Source organism: Chelon labrosus, assembly GCF_963514085.1.
Source record: "Chelon labrosus genome assembly, chromosome: 17".
In the NCBI taxonomy this organism is placed as follows: domain Eukaryota; kingdom Metazoa; phylum Chordata; class Actinopteri; order Mugiliformes; family Mugilidae; genus Chelon; species Chelon labrosus.
In genome coordinates this window covers 14,868,113-14,893,437 of record NC_140350.1, presented here as the reverse complement: position 1 = coordinate 14,893,437, position 25,325 = coordinate 14,868,113, and the positions used below count along the sequence as shown (strand labels likewise).

General features: G+C 37.0%; 1 protein-coding gene across 1 annotated transcript in view; it reads right to left on the bottom strand.

Moving 5' to 3' along the window:
• Positions 1–4: 4 nt before the first annotated feature.
• Positions 5–25,325, bottom strand: part of LOC311502595 (uncharacterized protein) — a 29,253-nt gene continuing 3,932 nt past the window's right edge. Inside the window, exon 5 of the mRNA XM_084564900.1 lies at positions 5–25,128. Within this exon, the coding sequence (XP_084421026.1) occupies positions 565–25,128 (24,564 nt within the window). The 3' untranslated portion in view covers positions 5–564. The remainder of the gene's footprint in view (positions 25,129–25,325) is intronic.

The window sequence follows — 25,325 nt, the reverse complement described above, 5'->3', positions numbered from 1 at the left end:
ATGCTTTAAGATAAGATAATGCTTTATTTATCACATGAATTGTTTTCAACAGTTTATTCAAATATATATATTATAATTTAAGCATAAATGTGTGCAGAGCTGTCCCACAAATCTTTTACATAAGCAACGTATTTAAATAATTAGCAAATAATAATTATTAGTAACTATACTTCAATAAAGTCAAAAAATAAACTTGAGAGAAGATAAAATCATAAATATTTTTTTGTAGTTATGGTTTCTTACTTCCGACTCTGAACTTAAAATCAAGCACACATGTAAATGGCTATAAAGCACTCTATTAAATGCTGTTTTTCAAACACATATCGCAGTAGTCTGTAGACTATATACAAACCTATCACAATGTACACAGTCTGGTAAAACAACAAATGTGTTTCAACAAAAGTAACAAAAGTATCTCAGTTATACACAATAATTTCCAGACAATGTAATACATATCTAACTAACTAAAAGGTTTTATTGAACTATTGTAATACACACAGTGGAATCAAATTTAGGAAAAGAAGAAACTTGTGACAGAAACAACCACAATGATAGTGACAGTGGTTATGACCCGTCTCTCATCTCTCCTTGTTGACAGCATGAACAACAAGGACAGCAGCAGCGGTAGCAGTAATGCCTGAGCTGACAGAGTAGTCCACTGGGAGCCACTGGAGGTGCTTCAGTTCTTTCTATCGTCGTTTGTTCTTCTCTGGTTTTATCTGAGGTGAGCTCTGTCTCCTGCTCTGTTGCAGGACCTGTGGCTTTGTCCACCTGAACTGTTTGATTGGCTTTGTCACTGGTAGTCAGTGTCCTGGACATTTTTTCTCTGATGCTGAGTTTATCAATCTCACCGAGAAGGCTCACCTTAAGTTGCTGGAGCTCGGTGTATTTTTCATTAAATGATTTGTTGCATATATCACGATCACTGTGAGATAAGGTTTTACTTTCTAATTGTTCCAGATTTGTCTTCGCCGTTGGTGTCTTTCCTTTCGGTAACAATGTTCTCTTAACACACTGACTGATTACCTTCAATCTCTTCTCCAGGTTGTTCCTAAGGTCTTGACCTCTACTCTTGATATGATTAATTTCTATTCGTTCCATTTGAGTGTCCTTCCACATGTTTCGCAAACGATCTCTTTTGAACATTTCCTCATCTTTGAAATCATCTTTCTCTTCTAACAGCCTCTCTTTTTGTTTATTTTCCACTTCATTTTCTGCTGCTATTCTTTGAATTTCCCTTTCAGGTTTCAAGTACCTGCCTTTATCTTCCTCAGACTTAACCAGACGTTCAGAACTGTCCATGTGAACATCAGCTAGTGAATCGTCACTGTTTTGTTGCAATGTCTCCATTTTGTTTATCATCACCTCACTTTCATTAAGCTGTTGAAGACTAACGCTTGGTGTTAATACTGACTTCATTTTATCCATGAGTTCATCTCCTGTCGCATTAAGCTCATATGTTTCTCCTTCCATTCTGTCCTTTCCTATCAGAAGTTCAGCTCCAGCGTCTTCTTTCCTCATGCTGAGATTTCTCAGAACTTCCAGTTCTTGTCTTTCTGACATTACAATGTTCTTCATGGTGTCCAGCTGTTCCTTTTGTCTTTTGAACTCAACATCTTTGAGTTTGTGTTCCTTTTGTTTTAAGGTAATAATGTTTATGACATCCTCCAACTTTTCTCTTTCTGTCTGAACTTGAAGTGTCAGTTGTTTAATATGGTCTCTCTCTCTGTTTATCTTGTTGATGAGATTATCTGCATATTCTTTCTTCTTCGTAAGATCTGTCTTTGTGATTTCCAACTTATCTTTTTCCTTTTTTAGGAGATTTTCCTTGTTTATCATATCAGCCATTCTCTCCACACTGTCTCTGTCTGGTATCAGCAGTGCTTTTAGTTTATCAATATCTTGTTTTTCCAACTCAAACTTTTGCGTCCATTCACGTTTCACGTCTGCTTTCTGGGTGACCATATCTGACAATATACTTGATAGACCTTCCCGTTCTCTCTGTAACCTCTCAATGTTACAAGCAATTTGTTCATCAGTGCCTTCGACCATTTTTTCTAGTCTTGTGTGCAGTTTAAGAACATCTTCATTGTTCTGTTGCAGCCTGTCCACTTTATGTTTTATATCCTCACTCATTCTTTCATGAAGGTGTCTCAGATTTGCTCTCAGATCTTCCACTGATTTCATTTTATCCATGAGTTGATCTTCTCTCCGTCTCAGCTCAGACCTTTCTTCTTCCATTCTTTCATTTTCAAACCAACATTTTTCTTTTTCTTTCTCAATGTCAATCTTCATCTGACTGAGCTGTTCTTTTTCTGCGTTGATGCTTTTCATTGCAGCTTCAACCTCTTCTTTCTTCTCGTGGAGGTTCCTCTCCAAAGCTTTCAGTTCTTCTGTTTCTGTAAGTACACTGACCATCATGGGTTCCAGTTGTTGTTTTTCTCTTTTGAACTCAACATCCTTGAGTTCTTGTTCTTTTTCTTTTAAGGTGAACATGTTCATGACTTCATCTGTCTGTGTTTGAGCATGAACTTTCAGATATTTAATTTTTGTTTTCTCTGTATTTATCTCATCAAATACGCTTTCAGTATACCTGTTCTTGTTTTTTAGATCTTGTATGGTTTTCATATCTTGCTTCTCTTGTTCTATCATCTCGATTTGTTCCTGGATGTCAAATTTCACCACTTCTGAGTCCAGTTTTTCCTTGGTCGTCATCTCAGCCGTTCTGTCCAAATTGTCTCTGTCTTGTATCAGCATTGCTTTTAGATTATCAAAATCTTGTTTTTCTAACTTAGCCTTTTGCGTCCATTCCTTTTTTACATCTGCTCTCTGGGTGATCATATCTGACAGTATACTTATCAGAGAATCCTGTTCTCTCTGAAACCTTTCAATGTTACAAGCCATGTTTTCCTTCTCTTCATCAATGGCTTCAAACATTTTTTCTAGTCTGGCGTATAGTTTAAGAACATCGTCATTGTTTTGTTGCAGCCTGTCAAGTTTATGTTTTATATTCTCACTCATTCTTTCATGAAGGTGTCTCAGATTTGCTCTCAGATCTTCCACTGACTTCATTTTATCCATGAGTTGATCTTCTCTCCTTCTCAGCTCAGAACTTTCTTTTTCCATTCTTTCATTTTCAAACCAACATTTTTCTTTTTCTTTCTCAATGTCAATCTTCATCTGACTGAGCTGTTCTTTTTCTGCATTGATGCTTTTCATTGCATCTTCAACCTCTTCTTTCTTCTTGTGGAGGTTCTTCTCCAGAACTTTCAGTTCTTCTCTTTCTGGAAGTACATTGACCTTCATGGTTTCCAGTTGTTGTTTTTCTCTTTTGAACTCAACATCCTTGAGTTCTTGCTCCTTTTGTTTTAAAGTGAACATGTTCATGACATCATCTAGGCTTGCTTTCTGTGTTTGAAGCTGAAGTTTCAGATCTTTAATAATGTTTTTCTCCATATTTATCTCTTCAAACAAGCTTTCTGCATGTTCCTTGTTATTGTGTATCTTTGTGCTTGTGAGTTCCAACTTGTCTTTCATATTATTGATATATTGCTTCTCTTCTTCCAATAAATGGATTTGTTTCTTGGTGTCAGACCTCATCTGCTCCAAGTCCATTTTTTCCTTGTTCATCATTTCAGTCTCTCTGTCAAGTTCCTCTCTGTATTGTTTCAATTCATCTTTCATCTTATCAATATCACGTCTTTCTAACTCAAGACTTTGCTTCCATTCATTTGTCACGTCTGCTTTCTGGGTGACCATATCTGACCGTATTATCAGATTTTGCTGTTCTCTCTGAAACCTTTCAATGTTACAAGCCATGTTTTCCTTCTCTTCATCCATGGCTTCAACCATTTTTTCTAGTCTTGCGTGCAGTTTCAGAACATCTTCATTGTTCTGTTGCAGCCTGTCAACTTTATGTTTTATATCCTCACTCATTCTTTCATGAAGGTGTCTCAGATTTGCTCTCAGATCTTCCACTGATGTCATTTTATCCATGAGTTGATCTTCTCTCCTTCTCAGCTCAGACCTTTCTTCGTCCATTCTTTCATTTTCAAACTTACATTTTTCTTTTTCTTTCTCAATGTCAGTCTTCATCTGACTGAGCTGTTCTTTTTCTGCATTGATGCTTTTCATTGCAGCTTCAACCTCTTCTTTCTTCTTGTGGAGGTTCTTCTCCAGAGCTTTCAGTTCCTCCCTTTCTGTACGTGCACTGACTTTCATGGTTTCCAGTTGTTGTTTTTCTGTGTTGATTTCAATATCCTTGAGTTCTTGCTCCTTTTGTTTTAAAGTGAACATGTTCATGACATCATCTAGGCTTGCTTTCTGAGTTTGAAGCTGAAGTTTCAGATCTTTAATGATGTTTTTCTCCGTATTTATCTCATCAAACAATCTTTCTACATGTTCCTTGTTATTTTGTAGCTTTGTGCTTGTGAGTTCCAACTTGTCTTTCATGTCATTTATTTCTTGCTTCTCTTGTTCCAATAAATCAGTTTGTTTCTGGTTGTCTGACCTCATCTGCCCCAAGTCCATTTTTTCCTTGTTGATCATTTCAGTCTCTCTGTCAAGTTCCTCTCTGTATTGTTTCAACTCATCTTTCAGTTTATCAATATCCCGTTTTTCTAACTCAAGACTTTGCTTCCATTCATTTGTCACGTCTGCTTTCTGGGTGACCATATCTGACAGTATACTTGTCAGACCTTCCTGTTCTCTCTGAAACCTTTCAATGTTACAAGCCATGTTTTCCTTCTCTTCATCCATGCCTTCGACCATTTTTTCTAGTCTTGTGTGCAGTTTCAGAACATCTTCATTGTTCTGTTGCAACCTGTCAACTTTATGTTTTATATCCTCACTCATTCTTTCATGAAGGTGTCTCAGATTTGCTCTCAGATCTTCCACTGATGTCATTTTATCCATGAGTTGATCTTCTCTCCTTCTCAGCTCAGACCTTTCTTCTTCCATTCTTTCATTTTCAAACTTACATTTTTCTTTTTCTTTCTCAATGTCAATCTTCATCTGACTGAGCTGTTCTTTTTCTGCATTGATGCTTTTCATTGCAGCTTCAACCTCTTCTTTCTTCTTATGGAGGTTCTTTTCCATAGCATTCAGTTCCTCCCTTTCTGTAAGTGCACTGACTTTCATGGTTTCCAGTTGTTGCTTTTCTCTGTTGAATTCAACATCCTTGAGTTCTTGCTCCTTTTGTTTTAAAGTGAACATGTTCATGACATCATCTAGGCTTGCTTTCTGAGTTTGAAGCTGAAGTTTCAGATCTTTAATGATGTTTTTCTCCGTATTTATCTCATCAAACAAGCTTTCTACATGTTCCTTGTTATTTTGTAGCTTTGTGCTTGTGAGTTCCAACTTGTCTTTCATGTCATTTATTTCTTGCTTCTCTTGTTCCAATAAATCAGTTTGTTTCTGGTTGTCAGACCTCATCTGCTCCAAGTCCATTTTTTCCTTGTTGATCATTTCAGTCTCTCTGTCAAGTTCCTCTCTGTATTGTTTCAACTCATCTTTCAGTTTATCAATATCCCGTTTTTCTAACTCAAGACTTTGCTTCCATTCATTTGTCACGTCTGCTTTCTGGGTGACCATATCTGACAGTATACTTGTCAGACCTTCCTGTTCTCTCTGAAACCTTTCAATGTTACAAGCCATGTTTTCCTTCTCTTCATCCATGCCTTCGACCATTTTTTCTAGTCTTGTGTGCAGTTTCAGAACATCTTCATTGTTCTGTTGCAGCCTGTCAACTTTATGTTTTATATCCTCACTCATTCTTTCATGAAGGTGTCTCAGATTTGCTCTCAGATCTTCCACTGATGTCATTTTATCCATGAGTTGATCTTCTCTCCTTCTCAGCTCAGACCTTTCTTCGTCCATTCTTTCATTTTCAAACTTACATTTTTCTTTTGCTTTCTCAATGTCAATCTTCATCTGACTGAGCTGTTCTTTTTCTGCATTGATGCTTTTCATTGCAGCTTCAACCTCTTCTTTCTTTTTATGGAGGTTCTTTTCCACAGAATTCAGTTCCTCCCTTTCTGTAAGTGCACTGACTTTCATGGTTTCCAGTTGTTGTTTTTCTGTGTTGATTTCAATATCCTTGAGTTCTTGCTCCTTTTGTTTTAAAGTGAACATGTTCATGACATCATCTAGGCTTGCTTTCTGAGTTTGAAGCTGAAGTTTCAGATCTTTAATGATGTTTTTCTCCGTATTTATCTCATCAAACAATCTTTCTACATGTTCCTTGTTATTTTGTAGCTTTGTGCTTGTGAGTTCCAACTTGTTTTTCATATCATTTATTTCTTGCTTCTCTTGTTCCAATAAATCAGTTTGTTTCTGGTTGTCAGACCTCATCTGCTCCAAGTCCATTTTTTCCTTGTTGATCATTTCAGTCTCTCTGTCAAGTTCCTCTCTGTATTGTTTCAACTCATCTTTCAGTTTATCAATATCCCGTTTTTCTAACTCAAGACTTTGCTTCCATTCATTTGTCACGTCTGCTTTCTGGGTGACCATATCTGACAGTATACTTGTCAGACCTTCCTGTTCTCTCTGAAACCTTTCAATGTTACAAGCCATGTTTTCCTTCTCTTCATCCATGCCTTCGACCATTTTTTCTAGTCTTGTGTGCAGTTTCAGAACATCTTCATTGTTCTGTTGCAGCCTGTCAACTTTATGTTTTATATCCTCACTCATTCTTTCATGAAGGTGTCTCAGATTTGCTCTCAGATCTTCCACTGATGTCATTTTATCCATGAGTTGATCTTCTCTCCTTCTCAGCTCAGACCTTTCTTCGTCCATTCTTTCATTTTCAAACTTACATTTTTCTTTTGCTTTCTCAATGTCAATCTTCATCTGACTGAGCTGTTCTTTTTCTGCATTGATGCTTTTCATTGCAGCTTCAACCTCTTCTTTCTTTTTATGGAGGTTCTTTTCCACAGAATTCAGTTCCTCCCTTTCTGTAAGTGCACTGACTTTCATGGTTTCCAGTTGTTGTTTTTCTGTGTTGATTTCAATATCCTTGAGTTCTTGCTCCTTTTGTTTTAAAGTGAACATGTTCATGACATCATCTAGGCTTGCTTTCTGAGTTTGAAGCTGAAGTTTCAGATCTTTAATGATGTTTTTCTCCGTATTTATCTCATCAAACAATCTTTCTACATGTTCCTTGTTATTTTGTAGCTTTGTGCTTGTGAGTTCCAACTTGTTTTTCATATCATTTATTTCTTGCTTCTCTTGTTCCAATAAATCAGTTTGTTTCTGGTTGTCAGACCTCATCTGCTCCAAGTCCATTTTTTCCTTGTTGATCATTTCAGTCTCTCTGTCAAGTTCCTCTCTATATTGTTTCAACTCATCTTTCAGTTTATCAATATCCCGTTTTTCTAACTCAAGACTTTGCTTCCATTCATTTGTCACGTCTGCTTTCTGGGTGACCATATCTGACAGTATACTTGTCAGACCTTCCTGTTCTCTCTGAAACCTTTCAATGTTACAAGCCATGTTTTCCTTCTCTTCATCCATGCCTTCGACCATTTTTTCTAGTCTTGTGTGCAGTTTCAGAACATCTTCATTGTTCTGTTGCAGCCTGTCAAGTTTATGTTTTATATCCTCACTCATTCTTTCATGAAGGTGTCTCAGATTTGCTCTCAGATCTTCCACTGATGTCATTTTATCCATGAGTTGATCTTCTCTCCTTCTCAGCTCAGACCTTTCTTCTTCCATTCTTTCATTTTCAAACTTACATTTTTCTTTTTCTTTCTCAATGTCAATCTTCATCTGACTGAGCTGTTCTTTTTCTGCATTGATGCTTTTCATTGCAGCTTCAACCTCTTCTTTCTTCTTGTGGAGGTTCTTCTCCAGAGCTTTCAGTTCTTCTCGCTCTGTAAGTACACTGACTTTCATGGTTTCCAGTTGTTGTTTTTCTGTGTTGATTTCAATATCCTTGAGTTCTTGCTCCTTTTGTTTTAAAGTGAACATGTTCATGACATCATCTAGGCTTGCTTTCTGAGTTTGAAGCTGAAGTTTCAGATCTTTAATGATGTTTTTCTCCGTATTTATCTCATCAAACAATCTTTCTACATGTTCCTTGTTATTTTGTAGCTTTGTGCTTGTGAGTTCCAACTTGTCTTTCATGTCATTTATTTCTTGCTTCTCTTGTTCCAATAAATCAGTTTGTTTCTGGTTGTCAGACCTCATCTGCTCCAAGTCCATTTTTTCCTTGTTGATCATTTCAGTCTCTCTGTCAAGTTCCTCTCTGTATTGTTTCAACTCATCTTTCAGTTTATCAATATCCCGTTTTTCTAACTCAAGACTTTGCTTCCATTCATTTGTCACGTCTGCTTTCTGGGTGACCATATCTGACAGTATACTTGTCAGACCTTCCTGTTCTCTCTGAAACCTTTCAATGTTACAAGCCATGTTTTCCTTCTCTTCATCCATGCCTTCGACCATTTTTTCTAGTCTTGTGTGCAGTTTCAGAACATCTTCATTGTTCTGTTGCAGCCTGTCAACTTTATGTTTTATATCCTCACTCATTCTTTCATGAAGGTGTCTCAGATTTGCTCTCAGATCTTCCACTGATGTCATTTTATCCATGAGTTGATCTTCTCTCCTTCTCAGCTCAGACCTTTCTTCGTCCATTCTTTCATTTTCAAACTTACATTTTTCTTTTGCTTTCTCAATGTCAATCTTCATCTGACTGAGCTGTTCTTTTTCTGCATTGATGCTTTTCATTGCAGCTTCAACCTCTTCTTTCTTTTTATGGAGGTTCTTTTCCACAGAATTCAGTTCCTCCCTTTCTGTAAGTGCACTGACTTTCATGGTTTCCAGTTGTTGTTTTTCTGTGTTGATTTCAATATCCTTGAGTTCTTGCTCCTTTTGTTTTAAAGTGAACATGTTCATGACATCATCTAGGCTTGCTTTCTGAGTTTGAAGCTGAAGTTTCAGATCTTTAATGATGTTTTTCTCCGTATTTATCTCATCAAACAATCTTTCTACATGTTCCTTGTTATTTTGTAGCTTTGTGCTTGTGAGTTCCAACTTGTTTTTCATATCATTTATTTCTTGCTTCTCTTGTTCCAATAAATCAGTTTGTTTCTGGTTGTCAGACCTCATCTGCTCCAAGTCCATTTTTTCCTTGTTGATCATTTCAGTCTCTCTGTCAAGTTCCTCTCTGTATTGTTTCAACTCATCTTTCAGTTTATCAATATCCCGTTTTTCTAACTCAAGACTTTGCTTCCATTCATTTGTCACGTCTGCTTTCTGGGTGACCATATCTGACAGTATACTTGTCAGACCTTCCTGTTCTCTCTGAAACCTTTCAATGTTACAAGCCATGTTTTCCTTCTCTTCATCCATGCCTTCGACCATTTTTTCTAGTCTTGTGTGCAGTTTCAGAACATCTTCATTGTTCTGTTGCAGCCTGTCAACTTTATGTTTTATATCCTCACTCATTCTTTCATGAAGGTGTCTCAGATTTGCTCTCAGATCTTCCACTGATGTCATTTTATCCATGAGTTGATCTTCTCTCCTTCTCAGCTCAGACCTTTCTTCGTCCATTCTTTCATTTTCAAACTTACATTTTTCTTTTGCTTTCTCAATGTCAATCTTCATCTGACTGAGCTGTTCTTTTTCTGCATTGATGCTTTTCATTGCAGCTTCAACCTCTTCTTTCTTTTTATGGAGGTTCTTTTCCACAGAATTCAGTTCCTCCCTTTCTGTAAGTGCACTGACTTTCATGGTTTCCAGTTGTTGTTTTTCTGTGTTGATTTCAATATCCTTGAGTTCTTGCTCCTTTTGTTTTAAAGTGAACATGTTCATGACATCATCTAGGCTTGCTTTCTGAGTTTGAAGCTGAAGTTTCAGATCTTTAATGATGTTTTTCTCCGTATTTATCTCATCAAACAATCTTTCTACATGTTCCTTGTTATTTTGTAGCTTTGTGCTTGTGAGTTCCAACTTGTTTTTCATATCATTTATTTCTTGCTTCTCTTGTTCCAATAAATCAGTTTGTTTCTGGTTGTCAGACCTCATCTGCTCCAAGTCCATTTTTTCCTTGTTGATCATTTCAGTCTCTCTGTCAAGTTCCTCTCTATATTGTTTCAACTCATCTTTTGTTTTATCAATATCCCGTTTTTCTAACTCAAGACTTTGCTTCCATTCATTTGTCACGTCTGCTTTCTGGGTGACCATATCTGACAGTATACTTGTCAGACCTTCCTGTTCTCTCTGAAACCTTTCAATGTTACAAGCCATGTTTTCCTTCTCTTCATCCATGCCTTCGACCATTTTTTCTAGTCTTGTGTGCAGTTTCAGAACATCTTCATTGTTCTGTTGCAGCCTGTCAAGTTTATGTTTTATATCCTCACTCATTCTTTCATGAAGGTGTCTCAGATTTGCTCTCAGATCTTCCACTGATGTCATTTTATCCATGAGTTGATCTTCTCTCCTTCTCAGCTCAGACCTTTCTTCTTCCATTCTTTCATTTTCAAACTTACATTTTTCTTTTTCTTTCTCAATGTCAATCTTCATCTGACTGAGCTGTTCTTTTTCTGCATTGATGCTTTTCATTGCAGCTTCAACCTCTTCTTTCTTCTTGTGGAGGTTCTTCTCCAGAGCTTTCAGTTCTTCTCGCTCTGTAAGTACACTGACTTTCATGGTTTCCAGTTGTTGTTTTTCTGTGTTGATTTCAATATCCTTGAGTTCTTGCTCCTTTTGTTTTAAAGTGAACATGTTCATGACATCATCTAGGCTTGCTTTCTGAGTTTGAAGCTGAAGTTTCAGATCTTTAATGATGTTTTTCTCCGTATTTATCTCATCAAACAATCTTTCTACATGTTCCTTGTTATTTTGTAGCTTTGTGCTTGTGAGTTCCAACTTGTCTTTCATGTCATTTATTTCTTGCTTCTCTTGTTCCAATAAATCAGTTTGTTTCTGGTTGTCAGACCTCATCTGCTCCAAGTCCATTTTTTCCTTGTTCATCATTTCAGTCTCTCTGTCAATTTCCTCTCTGTATTGTTTCAACTCATCTTTCAGTTTATCAATATCCCGTTTTTCTAACTCAAGACTTTGCTTCCATTCATTTGTCACGTCTGCTTTCTGGGTGACCATATCTGACAGTATACTTGTCAGACCTTCCTGTTGTCTCTGAAACCTTTCAATGTTACAAGCCATGTTTTCCTTCTCTTCATCCATGCCTTCGACCATTTTTTCTAGTCTTGTGTGCAGTTTCAGAACATCTTCATTGTTCTGTTGCAACCTATCCACTTTATGTTTTATATCCTCACTCATTCTTTCATGAAGGTGTCTCAGATTTGCTCTCAGATCTTCCACTGATGTCATTTTATCCATGAGTTGATCTTCTCTCCTTCTCAGCTCAGACCTTTCTTCTTCCATTCTTTCATTTTCAAACCAACATTTTTCTTTTTCTTTCTCAATGTCAATCTTCATCTGACTGAGCTGTTCTTTTTCTGCATGGATGCTTTTCATTGCAGCTTCAACCTCTTCTTTCTTCTTGTGGAGGTTCTTCTCCAGAGCTTTCAGTTCTTCTCGCTCTGTAAGTACACTGACTTTCATGGTTTCCAGTTGTTGTTTTTCTGTGTTGATTTCAATATCCTTGAGTTCTTGCTCCTTTTGTTTTAAAGTGAACATGTTCATGACATCATCTAGGCTTGCTTTCTGAGTTTGAAGCTGAAGTTTCAGATCTTTAATGATGTTTTTCTCCGTATTTATCTCATCAAACAAGCTTTCTACATGTTCCTTGTTATTTTGTAGCTTTGTGCTTGTGAGTTCCAACTTGTCTTTCATGTCATTTATTTCTTGCTTCTCTTGTTCCAAGAAATCAGTTTGTTTCTGGTTGTCAGAACTCATCTGCTCCAAGTCCATTTTTTCCTTGTTCATCATTTCAGTCTCTCTGTCAAGTTCCTCTCTGTATTGTTTCAACTCATCTTTCAGTTTATCAATATCACGTTTTTCTAACTCAAGACTTTGCTTCCATTCATTTTTCACGTCTGCTTTCTGGGTGACCATATCTGACAGTATACTTGTCAGACCTTCCTGTTGTCTCTGAAACCTTTCAATGTTACAAGCCATGTTTTCCTTCTCTTCATCCATGCCTTCGACCATTTTTTCTAGTCTTGTGTGCAGTTTCAGAACATCTTCATTGTTCTGTTGCAACCTATCCACTTTATGTTTTATATCCTCACTCATTCTTTCATGAAGGTGTCTCAGATTTGCTCTCAGATCTTCCACTGATGTCATTTTATCCATGAGTTGATCTTCTCTCCTTCTCAGCTCAGACCTTTCTTCTTCCATTCTTTCATTTTCAAACCAACATTTTTCTTTTTCTTTCTCAATGTCAATCTTCATCTGACTGAGCTGTTCTTTTTCTGCATGGATGCTTTTCATTGCAGCTTCAACCTCTTCTTTCTTCTTGTGGAGGTTCTTCTCCAGAGCTTTCAGTTCTTCTCGCTCTGTAAGTACACTGACTTTCATGGTTTCCAGTTGTTGTTTTTCTGTGTTGATTTCAATATCCTTGAGTTCTTGCTCCTTTTGTTTTAAAGTGAACATGTTCATGACATCATCTAGGCTTGCTTTCTGAGTTTGAAGCTGAAGTTTCAGATCTTTAATGATGTTTTTCTCCGTATTTATCTCATCAAACAAGCTTTCTACATGTTCCTTGTTATTTTGTAGCTTTGTGCTTGTGAGTTCCAACTTGTCTTTCATGTCATTTATTTCTTGCTTCTCTTGTTCCAAGAAATCAGTTTGTTTCTGGTTGTCAGAACTCATCTGCTCCAAGTCCATTTTTTCCTTGTTCATCATTTCAGTCTCTCTGTCAAGTTCCTCTCTGTATTGTTTCAACTCATCTTTCAGTTTATCAATATCACGTTTTTCTAACTCAAGACTTTGCTTCCATTCATTTTTCACGTCTGCTTTCTGGGTGGCCATATCTGACAGTATACTTGTCAGACCTTCCTGTTCTCTCTGAAACCTTTCAATGTTACAAGCCATGTTTTCCTTCTCTTCATCCATGCCTTCGACCATTTTTTCTAGTCTTGTGTGCAGTTTAAGAACATCTTCATTGTTCTGTTGCAGCCTGTCAAGTTTATGTTTTATATCCTCACTCATTCTTTCATGAAGGTGTCTCAGATTTGCCCTCAGATCTTCCACTGATGTCATTTTATCCATGAGTTGATCTTCTCTCCTTCTCAGCTCAGACCTTTCTTCTTCTATTCTTTCATTTTCAAACCAACATTTTTCTTTTTCTTTCTCAATGTCAATCTTCATCTGACTGAGCTGTTCTTTTTCTGCATTGATGCTTTTCATTGCATCTTCAACCTCTTCTTTCTTCTTGTGGAGGTTCTTCTCCAGAGCTTTCAGTTCTTCTCGTTCTGTAAGTGCACTGACTTTCATGGTTTCCAGTTGTTGTTTTTCTGTGTTGATTTCAATATCCTTGAGTTCTTGCTCCTTTTGTTTTAAAGTGAACATGTTCATGACATCATCTAGGCTTGCTTTCTGAGTTTGAAGCTGAAGTTTCAGATCTTTAATGATGTTTTTCTCCGTATTTATCTCATCAAACAGGCTTTCTACATGTTCCTTGTTATTTTGTAGCTTTGTGCTTGTGAGTTCCAACTTGTCTTTCATGTCATTTATTTCTTGCTTCTCTTGTTCCAATAAATCAGTTTGTTTCTGGTTGTCAGACCTCATCTGCTCCAAGTCCATTTTTTCCTTGTTTATCATTTCAGTCTCTCTGTCAAGTTCCTCTCTGTATTGTTTCAACTCATCTTTCAGTTTATCAATATCACGTTTTTCTAACTCAAGACTTTGCTTCCATTCATTTTTCACGTCTGCTTTCTGGGTGACCATATCTGACAGTATACTTGTCAGACCTTCCTGTTCTCTCTGAAACCTTTCAATGTTACAAGCCATGTTTTCCTTCTCTTCATCCATGCCTTCCACCATTTTTTCTAGTCTTGTGTGCAGTTTAAGAACATCTTCATTGTTCTGTTGCAGCCTGTCAACTTTATGTTTTATATCCTCACTCATTCTTTCATGAAGGTGTCTCAGATTTGCTCTCAGATCTTCCACTGATGTCATTTTATCCATGAGTTGATCTTCTCTCCTTCTCAGCTCAGACCTTTCTTCTTCCATTCTTTCATTTTCAAACCAACATTTTTCTTTGTCTTTCTCAATGTCAATCTTCATCTGACTGAGCTGTTCTTTTTCTGCATTGATGCTTTTCATTGCAGCTTCAACCTCTTCTTTCTTCTTGTGGAGGTTCTTCTCCAGAGCTTTCAGTTCTTCTCGTTCTGTAAGTACACTGACTTTCATGGTTTCCAGTTGTTGTTTTTCTGTGTTGATTTCAATATCCTTGAGTTCTTGCTCCTTTTGTCTTAAAGTGAACATGTTCATGACATCATCTAGGCTTGCTTTCTGAGTTTGAAGCTGAAGTTTCAGATCTTTAATGATGTTTTTCTCCGTATTTATCTCATCAAACAGGCTTTCTACATGTTCCTTGTTATTTTGTAGCTTTGTGCTTGTGAGTTCCAACTTGTCTTTCATATCATTTATTTCTTGCTTCTCTTGTTCCAATAAATCAGTTTGTTTCTGGTTGTCAGACCTCATCTGCTCCAAGTCCATTTTTTCCTTGTTCATCATTTCAGTCTCTCTGTCAAGTTCCTCCCTGTATTGTTTCAACTCATCTTTCAGTTTATCAATATCACGTTTTTCTAACTCAAGACTTTGCTTCCATTCATTTTTCACGTCTGCTTTCTGGGTGACCATATCTGACAGTATACTTGTCAGATCTTCCTGTTCTCTCTGAAACCTTTCAATGTTACGAGCCATGTTTTCCTTCTCTTCATCCATGCCTTCGACCATTTTTTCTAGTCTTGTGTGCAGTTTAAGAACATCTTCATTGTTCTGTTGCAGCCTGTCAAGTTTATGTTTTATATCCTCACTCATTCTTTCATGAAGGTGTCTCAGATTTGCTCTCAGATCTTCCACTGATTTCATTTTATCCATGAGTTGATCTTCTCTCTTTCTCAGCTCAGACCTTTCTTCTTCCATTCTTTCATTTTCAAACCAACATTTTTCTTTTTCTTTCTCAATGTTAATCTTCATGTGACTGAGCTGTTCTTTTTCTGCATTGATGCTTTTCATTGCAGCTTCAACCTCTTCTTTCTTCTTGTGGAGGTTCTTCTCCAGAGCTTTCAGTTCTTCTCGTTCTGTAAGTACACTGACTTTCATGGTTTCCAGTTGTTGTTTTTCTGTGTTGATTTCAATATCCTTGAGTTCTTGCTCCTTTTGTCTTAAAGTGAACATGTTCATGACATCATCTAGGCTTGCTTTCTGAGTTTGAAGCTGAAGTTTCAGATCTTTAATGATGTTTTTCTCCGTATTTATCTCATCAAACAGGCTTTCTACATGTTCCTTGTTATTTTGTAGCTTTGTGCTTGTGAGTTCCAACTTGTCTTTCATATCATTTATTTCTTGCTTCTCTTGTTCCAATAAATCAGTTTGTTTCTGGTTGTCAGACCTCATCTGCTCCAAGTCCATTTTTTCCTTGTTCATCATTTCAGTCTCTCTGTCAAGTTCCTCTCTGTATTGTTTCAACTCATCTTTCAGTTTATCAATATCACGTTTTTCTAACTCAAGACTTTGCTTCCATTCTTTTTTCACGTCTGCTTTCTGGGTGACCATATCTGACAGTATACTTGTCAGACCTTCCTGTTCTCTCTGAAACCTTTCAATGTTACAAGCCATGTTTTCCTTCTCTTCATCCATGCCTTCGACCATTTTTTCTAGTCTTGTGTGCAGTTTCAGAACATCTTCATTGTTCTGTTGCAACCTATCCACTTTATGTTTTATATCCTCACTCATTCTTTCATGAAGGTGTCTCAGATTTGCTCTCAGATCTTCCACTGATTTCATTTTATCCATGAGTTGATCTTCTCTCCTTCTCAGCTCAGACCTTTCTTCTTCCATTCTTTCATTTTCAAACTTACATTTTTCTTTTTCTTTCTCAATGTCAATCTTCATCTGACTGAGCTGTTCTTTTTCTGCATTGATGCTTTTCATTGTATCTTCCACCTCTTCTTTCTTCTTGTGGAGGTTCTTCTCCAGAGCTTTCAGTTCTTCTCGTTCTGTAAGTGCACTGACTTTCATGGTTTCCAGTTGTTGTTTTTCTGTGTTGATTTCAATATCCTTGAGTTCTTGCTCCTTTTGTTTTAAAGTGAACATGTTCATGACATCATCTAGGCTTGCTTTCTGAGTTTGAAGCTGAAGTTTCAGATCTTTAATGATGTTTTTCTCCGTATTTATCTCATCAAACAAGCTTTCTACATGTTTCTTGTTATTTTGTAGCTTTGTGCTTGTGAGTTCCAACTTGTCTTTCATATCATTTATTTCTTGTTTCTCTTCTTCCAGTAAATCAGTTTGTTTCTGGTTGTCAGACCTCATCTGCTCCGAGTCCATTTTTTCCTGGTTGATTATTTCAGTCTCTCTGTCAAGTTCCTCTCTGTATTGTTTCAACTCATCTTTCAGTTTATCAATATCACGTTTTTCTAACTCAAGACTTTGCTTCCATTCATTTCTCACGTCTGCTTTCTGGGTGGCCATATCTGACAGTATACTTGTCAGACCTTCCTGTTCTCTCTGAAACCTTTCAATGTTACAAGCCATGTTTTCCTTCTCTTCATCCATGCCTTCGACCATTTTTTCTAGTCTTGTGTGCAGTTTAAGAACATCTTCATTGTTCTGTTGCAGCCTGTCAAGTTTATGTTTTATATCCTCACTCATTCTTTCATGAAGGTGTCTCAGATTTGCCCTCAGATCTTCCACTGATGTCATTTTATCCATGAGTTGATCTTCTCTCCTTCTCAGCTCAGACCTTTCTTCTTCTATTCTTTCATTTTCAAACCAACATTTTTCTTTTTCTTTCTCAATGTCAATCTTCATCTGACTGAGCTGTTCTTTTTCTGCATTGATGCTTTTCATTGCATCTTCAACCTCTTCTTTCTTCTTGTGGAGGTTCTTCTCCAGAGCTTTCAGTTCTTCTCGTTCTGTAAGTACACTGACTTTCATGGTTTCCAGTTGTTGTTTTTCTGTGTTGATTTCAATATCCTTGAGTTCTTGCTCCTTTTGTTTTAAAGTGAACATGTTCATGACATCATCTAGGCTTGCTTTCTGAGTTTGAAGCTGAAGTTTCAGATCTTTAATGATGTTTTTCTCCGTATTTATCTCATCAAACAGGCTTTCTACATGTTCCTTGTTATTTTGTAGCTTTGTGCTTGTGAGTTCCAACTTGTCTTTCATGTCATTTATTTCTTGCTTCTCTTGTTCCAATAAATCAGTTTGTTTCTGGTTGTCAGACCTCATCTGCTCCAAGTCCATTTTTTCCTTGTTTATCATTTCAGTCTCTCTGTCAAGTTCCTCTCTATATTGTTTCAACTCATCTTTCAGTTTATCAATATCACGTTTTTCTAACTCAAGACTTTGCTTCCATTCATTTTTCACGTCTGCTTTCTGGGTGACCATATCTGACAGTATACTTGTCAGACCTTCCTGTTCTCTCTGAAACCTTTCAATGTTACAAGCCATGTTTTCCTTCTCTTCATCCATGCCTTCGACCATTTTTTCTAGTCTTGTGTGCAGTTTAAGAACATCTTCATTGTTCTGTTGCAGCCTGTCAAGTTTATGTTTTATATCCTCACTCATTCTTTCATGAAGGTGTCTCAGATTTGCTCTCAGATCTTCCACTGACTTCATTTTATCCATGAGTTGATCTTCTCTCCTTCTCAGCTCAGACCTTTCTTCTTCCATTCTTTCATTTTCAAACCAACATTTTTCTTTGTCTTTCTCAATGTCAATCTTCATCTGACTGAGCTGTTCTTTTTCTGCATTGATGCTTTTCATTGCAGCTTCAACCTCTTCTTTCTTCTTGTGGAGGTTCTTCTCCAGAGCTTTCAGTTCTTCTCGTTCTGTAAGTACACTGACTTTCATGGTTTCCAGTTGTTGTTTTTCTGTGTTGATTTCAATATCCTTGAGTTCTTGCTCCTTTTGTCTTAAAGTGAACATGTTCATGACATCATCTAGGCTTGCTTTCTGAGTTTGAAGCTGAAGTTTCAGATCTTTAATGATGTTTTTCTCCGTATTTATCTCATCAAACAGGCTTTCTACATGTTCCTTGTTATTTTGTAGCTTTGTGCTTGTGAGTTCCAACTTGTCTTTCATGTCATTTATTTCTTGCTTCTCTTGTTCCAATAAATCAGTTTGTTTCTGGTTGTCAGACCTCATCTGCTCCAAGTCCATTTTTTCCTTGTTCATCATTTCAGTCTCTCTGTCAAGTTCCTCTCTGTATTGTTTCAACTCATCTTTCAGTTTATCAATATCACGTTTTTCTAACTCAAGACTTTGCTTCCATTCATTTTTCACGTCTGCTTTCTGGGTGGCCATATCTGACAGTATACTTGTCAGACCTTCCTGTTCTCTCTGAAACCTTTCAATGTTACAAGCCATGTTTTCCTTCTCTTCATCCATGCCTTCGACCATTTTTTCTAGTCTTGTGTGCAGTTTCAGAACATCTTCATTGTTCTGTTGCAACCTATCCACTTTATGTTTTATATCCTCACTCATTCTTTCATGAAGGTGTCTCAGATTTGCTCTCAGATCTTCCACTGATGTCATTTTATCCATGAGTTGATCTTCTCTCCTTCTCAGCTCAGACCTTTCTTCTTCCATTCTTTCATTTTCAAACTTACATTTTTCTTTTTCTTTCTCAATGTCAATCTTCATCTGACTGAGCTGTTCTTTTTCTGCATTGATGCTTTTCATTGCATCTTCAACCTCTTCTTTCTTCTTATGGAGGTTCTTCTCCATAGCATTCAGTTCCTCCCTTTCTGTAAGTGCACTGACTTTAAATGTTTCCAGTTGTTGTTTTTCTCTGTTGAATTCAATATCCTGGAGTTCTTGCTCCTTTTGTTTTAAAGTGAACATGTTCATGACATCATCTAGGCTTGCTTTCTGAGTTTGAAGCTGAAGTTTCAGATCTTTAATGATGTTTTTCTCCGTATTTATCTCATCAAACAGGCTTTCTACATGTTCCTTGTTATTTTGTAGCTTTGTGCTTGTGAGTTCCAACTTGTCTTTCATGTCATTTATTTCTTGCTTCTCTTGTTCCAATAAATCAGTTTGTTTCTGGTTGTCAGACCTCATCTGCTCCAAGTCCATTTTTTCCTTGTTCATCATTTCAGTCTCTCTGTCAAGTTCCTCTCTGTATTGTTTCAACTCATCTTTCAGTTTATCAATATCACGTTTTTCTAACTCAAGACTTTGCTTCCATTCATTTTTCACGTCTGCTTTCTGGGTGGCCATATCTGACAGTATACTTGTCAGACCTTCCTGTTCTCTCTGAAACCTTTCAATGTTACAAGCCATGTTTTCCTTCTCTTCATCCATGCCTTCGACCATTTTTTCTAGTCTTGTGTGCAGTTTCAGAACATCTTCATTGTTCTGTTGCAACCTATCCACTTTATGTTTTATATCCTCACTCATTCTTTCATGAAGGTGTCTCAGATTTGCTCTCAGATCTTCCACTGATGTCATTTTATCCATGAGTTGATCTTCTCTCCTTCTCAGCTCAGACCTTTCTTCTTCCATTCTTTCATTTTCAAACTTACATTTTTCTTTTTCTTTCTCAATGTCAATCTTCATCTGACTGAGCTGTTCTTTTTCTGCATTGATGCTTTTCATTGCATCTTCAACCTCTTCTTTCTTCTTATGGAGGTTCTTCTCCATAGCATTCAGTTCCTCCCTTTCTGTAAGTGCACTGACTTTAAATGTTTCCAGTTGTTGTTTTTCTCTGTTGAATTCAATATCCTGGAGTTCTTGCTCCTTTTGTTTTAAAGTGAACATGTTCATGACATCATCTAGGCTTGCTTTCTGAGTTTGAAGCTGAAGTTTCAGATCTTTAATGATGTTTTTCTCCGTATTTATCTCATCAAACAAGCTTTCTACATGTTCCTTGTTATTTTGTAGCTTTGTGCTTGTGAGTTCCAACTTGTCTTTCATATCATTTATTTCTTGCTTCTCTTGTTCCAATAAATCAGTTTGTTTCTGGTTGTCAGACCTCATCTGCTCCAAGTCCATTTTTTCCTTGTTCATCATTTCAGTCTCTCTGTCAAGTTCCTCTCTGTATTGTTTCAACTCATCTTTCAGTTTATCAATATCACGTTTTTCTAACTCAAGACTTTGCTTCCATTCTTTTTTCACGTCTGTTTTCTGGGTGGCCATATCTGACAGTATACTTGTCAGACCTTCCTGTTCTCTCTGAAACCTTTCAATGTTACAAGCCATGTTTTCCTTCTCTTCATCCATGCCTTCAACCATTTTTTCTAGTCTTGTGTGCAGTTTAAGAACATCTTCATTGTTCTGTTGCAGCCTGTCAAGTTTATGTTTTATATCCTCACTCATTCTTTCATGAAGGTGTCTCAGATTTGCTCTCAGATCTTCCACTGATGTCATTTTATCCATGAGTTGATCTTCTCTCCTTCTCAGCTCAGACCTTTCTTCTTCCATTCTTTCATTTTCAAACTTACATTTTTCTTTTTCTTTCTCAATGTCAATCTTCATCTGACTGAGCTGTTCTTTTTCTGCATTGATGCTTTTCATTGCAGCTTCAACTTCTTCTTTCTTCTTGTGGAGGTTCTTTTCCATAGCATTCAGTTCCCCCCTTTCTGTAAGTGCACTGACTTTCATGGTTTCCAGTTGTTGTTTTTCTGTGTTGATTTCAATATCCTTGAGTTCTTGCTCCCTTTGTTTTAAAGTGAACATGTTCATGACATCATCTAGGCTTGCTTTCTGAGTTTGAAGCTGAAGTTTCAGATCTTTAATGATGTTTTTCTCCGTATTTATCTCATCAAACAAGCTTTTTACATGTTCCTTGTTATTTTGTAGCTTTGTGCTTGTGAGTTCCAACTTGTCTTTCATATCATTTATTTCTTGCTTCTCTTGTTCCAATAAATCAGTTCGTTTCTGATTGTCAGACCTCATCTGCTCCAAGTCCATTTTTTCCTTGTTCATCATTTCAGTCTCTCTGTCAAGTTCCTCTCTGTATTGCTTCAACTCAACTTTCAGTTTATCAATATCACGTCTTTCTAACTCAAGACTTTGCTTCCATTCATTTCTCACGTCAGCTTTCTGGGTGACCATACCTGACAGTATACTTGTCAGACCTTCCTGTTCTCTCTGAAACCTTTCGATGTTACGAGCCATGTTTTCCTTCTCTTCATCCATGCCTTCCACCATTTTTTCTTGTCTTTCGTGCAGTTTAAGAACATCTTCATTGTTTTGTTGCAGCCTGTCAACTTTATGTTTTATATCCTCACTCATTCTTTCATGAAGGTGTCTCAGATTTGCTCTCAGATCTTCCACTGATGTCATTTTATCCATGAGTTGATCTTCTCTACTTCTCAGCTCAGACCTTTCTTCTTCCATTCTTTCATTTTCAAACCAACATTTTTCTTTGTCTTTCTCAATGTCAATCTTCATCTGACTGAGCTGTTCTTTTTCTGCATTGATGCTTTTCATTGCAGCTTCAACCTCTTCTTTCTTCTTATGGAGGTTCTTTTCCATAGCATTCAGTTCCTCCCTTTCTGTAAGTGCACTGACTTTCATGGTTTCCAGTTGTTGTTTTTCTCTGTTTAATTCAATATCCTTGAGTTCTTGCTCCTTTTGTTTTAAAGTGAACATGTTCATGACATCATCTAGGCTTGCTTTCTGAGTTTGAAGCTGATGTTTCAGATCTTTAATGATGTTTTTCTCCGTATTTATCTCATCAAACAAGCTTTCTACATGTTCCTTGTTATTTTGTAGCTTTGTGCTTGTGAGTTCCAACTTGTCTTTCATATCATTTATTTCTTGCTTCTCTTGTTCCAATAACTGGATTTGTTTCTGGTTGTCAGACCTCATCTGCTCCAAGTCCATTTTTTCCATGTTCATCATTTCAGTCTCTCTGTCAAGTTCATCTCTGTATTGTTTCAACTCATCTTTCAGTTTATCAATATCACGTTTTTCTAACTCAAGACTTTGCTTCCATTCATTTTTCACGTCTGCTTTCTGGGTGACCATATCTGACAGTATTCTTGTCAGACTTTCTTGTTCTCTCTGAAACCTTTCAATGTTACAAGCCATGTTTTGCTTTGGTTCATCAGTGTCTTCAACCATTTTTTCTAGTCTTGTGTGCAGTTTAAGAACATCTTCATTGTTCTGTTGCAGCCTGTCCACTTTATGTTTTATATCCTCACTCATTCTTTCATGAAGGTGTCTCAGATTTGCTCTCAGATCTTCCACTGATTTCATTTTATCCATGAGTTGATCTTCTCTCCTTCTCAGCTGAGACCTTTCTTCTTCCATTCTTTCATTTTCAAACCTACATTTTTCTTTTTCTTTCTCAATGTCAATCTTCATCCGACTGAGGTGTTCTTTTTCTGTGTTGATGCTTTTCATTGCAGCTTCAACCTCTTCTTTCTTCTTGTGGAGGTTCTTCTCAAGAGCTTTCAGTTCTTCTCGTTCTGTTAGTACACTGACTTTCATGGTTTCCAGTTGTTTTTCTCTTTTGAACTCAACATCCTTGAGTTGTTGTTGTTCTAGTGTTTCTGTCTGTGTTTGAACTTGAGCAGTCAGATCTTTAATGTTGGCTTCCTTCATATCTTTTTTGATATTCATCCGTGCTTGTTCCAACTGTATATACTCTTGCTGGATATTTTTTAATGCACAGATCATCATTTCCTTTTTTCTTTTAATCTCCATGTTGATATTTATCATTTCTTTCCTTGTGTTTGTAATGATTTTTTCCTGGACCTGGATGTGCTGGTTTTTGTCTCTAATGACTCCAACCATAACTTCACTGAGTTTCTTCACTTGCTTATATTTCTCCATGCACATCTGAAGGACCTCCCAGTGTTTTTGAACCGGAGTTGGAACATCTGCGAAGCCTAATTTCTTTGACTCCACCATTTGGCCTCTTCTCTTATCCATTTCTCTTTGCAACTTCAGCTTCATAATCTCTAGTTCATCCCTCTCTCTGATTATTCTTTCCAGTCGTTGATCATGCTCCTCCTTTCTCTTCCGTGTTTTCCTCTTGAGGTCATCTTTCTTTCCTTTGACCGCAGTCCACACATTTTTAACCTGCTGCTCTTTCAGAATGCATTTTCGGATAATTTGCTGGTTCTCTCTTTTCGTAATCTCCAACTCAGACTGCAACACTTCCATCTCCCGTCTTTCTCTTTTCATTTCCTCTAGTCTGTTAAGTTCCTCGTTTAGTTGTGGGATATCATCACGTTTGTGGCCCATTTCGTCCATTTCTGCTTTTGCTTGTGTGGTGATTTTTTCAAACACCATCTTTATCTGTGATTTTATTCTGTTCATTGTGTCCTTTACACTCATGTTGGCAGCTTTGTTTGCTATGAGTCCTTCTCTTTGTTCCCCTAAATGACCATTTACATTTTCCAGAATTCCCATATCTCTCCTAATAATTTTCAAATTTAGATGGATGGTTTGTATTTTGTTTTGAATGGTGACAATGGAATGAGTGACCTTTGAGCTTTGGTGTAATTTTCCAATCTTCTTCCTGACGCTTTTCACATCTTTTTTTTTCAAACGTTGTTTTTCATGTTCTCTGTGTACATGGATGGGAGTAGTTTCAACAAAATCATCCTTCTTCCGTTTCAGCTCTTTCCTCAACTCTTGTAACTCATTCTTCTCTCTCGTGGTTTTCTCCAGTATTTTCTCTTCGTCAATTATTTCCTTTTTTGGTTGCTCGGTTTTACTGCTTTTTTGATTCAAACTGTCCATTCTGGGTTTCATATCCTCCTCCAGTTCCTCCTTATCTGGTTTGAGGCTAAAGATTTTATTTTCCATTTCCCCAGTTTCTTTGCCCATTCTAGTCTTTGCCATTTTGACCCTTTTTGTATCTGTTTCATCTTTGTCACGTTTCTTTACATCTCTCTTTTCCCTCTCAATGGTATCCACTGCAGTTTCTCTGTCCTTTTGCTGCTTGATTTCTGTCTTGCATTTTTCAAGTTCTGTTGTTCCCCGAAATATTAAAATGTACATGTTTAGTATCTTTTGTTTTGTAGCTTCAATGGTACACTTCAGGTCTTCCAGCTGTCTCAGTTTTACTTCAGTTTCCTTCATATCAGTCTCAATGTCTTCACTTTTCTGTCTGGTTTTGGCAGCTATTTTCTCTAAAGAGCTTTTAACATTTGCCATTTTCTCCAACTTCTGCTGAACCTCTTCAGTTTGTCTGAGCAATTTTATTTTTAGGATTTCCAAACTGTCCCTCTCTCTCAAGGTTTTTTCTAACCTGTGATCCAGTTCTCTTTTCCTTTTTCTATCTGCAGTTTTCAGTGATGTTATGGGGCTCATGTCTTCTTTCAGATGTTTTTCATGTTGCTTTACTGCAGTTTTTACCACTTCCAAAATCTCTTGGAACTCTTTCACATTTTGTAGCAATTCTTCAGTTTCACCATCTTTATTTTCGGAATTCTTGTCAGTGCTACTTTTTTCAGCTTGCTTTTCAAGTTTTAACTTTAACGTTCTTGTAATTTGTTGTGTTCTAGAAATCTCTGCTCTAAATCTTTGTATAACAGGACTTCCTTTATCTTCTTCATCAGAACCTCCCTCCATCTCTTTGCTGTGTGTTTGTGTATCATCTCTTGATTGCTGACTTTGCTTTTGTTTCCTAACATCCAATTTCATCAAGCCAAATTCTTGTTTCATGCTTTTGCCGTTCACGTCTTGCTCTTTATCTTTAATTATGTCGTGTTTGAAAACTTTGCTCAAAACATCTCTGGGTTCTGTTTTTTCAGTACCTCCTTCTTCCACGTTTCCAGTTGGCCTAACTACAATTTCAATCTCCGAATGAGTCAACAGGGTATTTATTTCCATGATAAGCCTTTCAATCACTTGGCGTTTTTCTTCCATGTTCTCCAGAGCATAATTAATTTCCTCCTTTATTCCTTCCTCTTGGCCCTTAAGTCTGAATATCTCTTTTTCCACTTCTTCCTTTTCTCTTACATTAATCAGTACTTTCTTCTGATCATCATCTATTAATGTTTCTTCACGAATGTTCGTCTGCATCTGTAAACAAATATTATGCTCTTTTTTTATGTCCGCTGCAAAAAAAAGTGCGTGACTAGAATACTTATGCTCATGTTCTTGTCTTTCTTCACTTTGATCCCACTCAGGCATGGCATCTTTTCTAATTTCATTTTCTGCTTCTACTTTGTCATTTGTAAGTCCTAATGTCTGATATGATGTTCTGTGTTCTTGTTTTT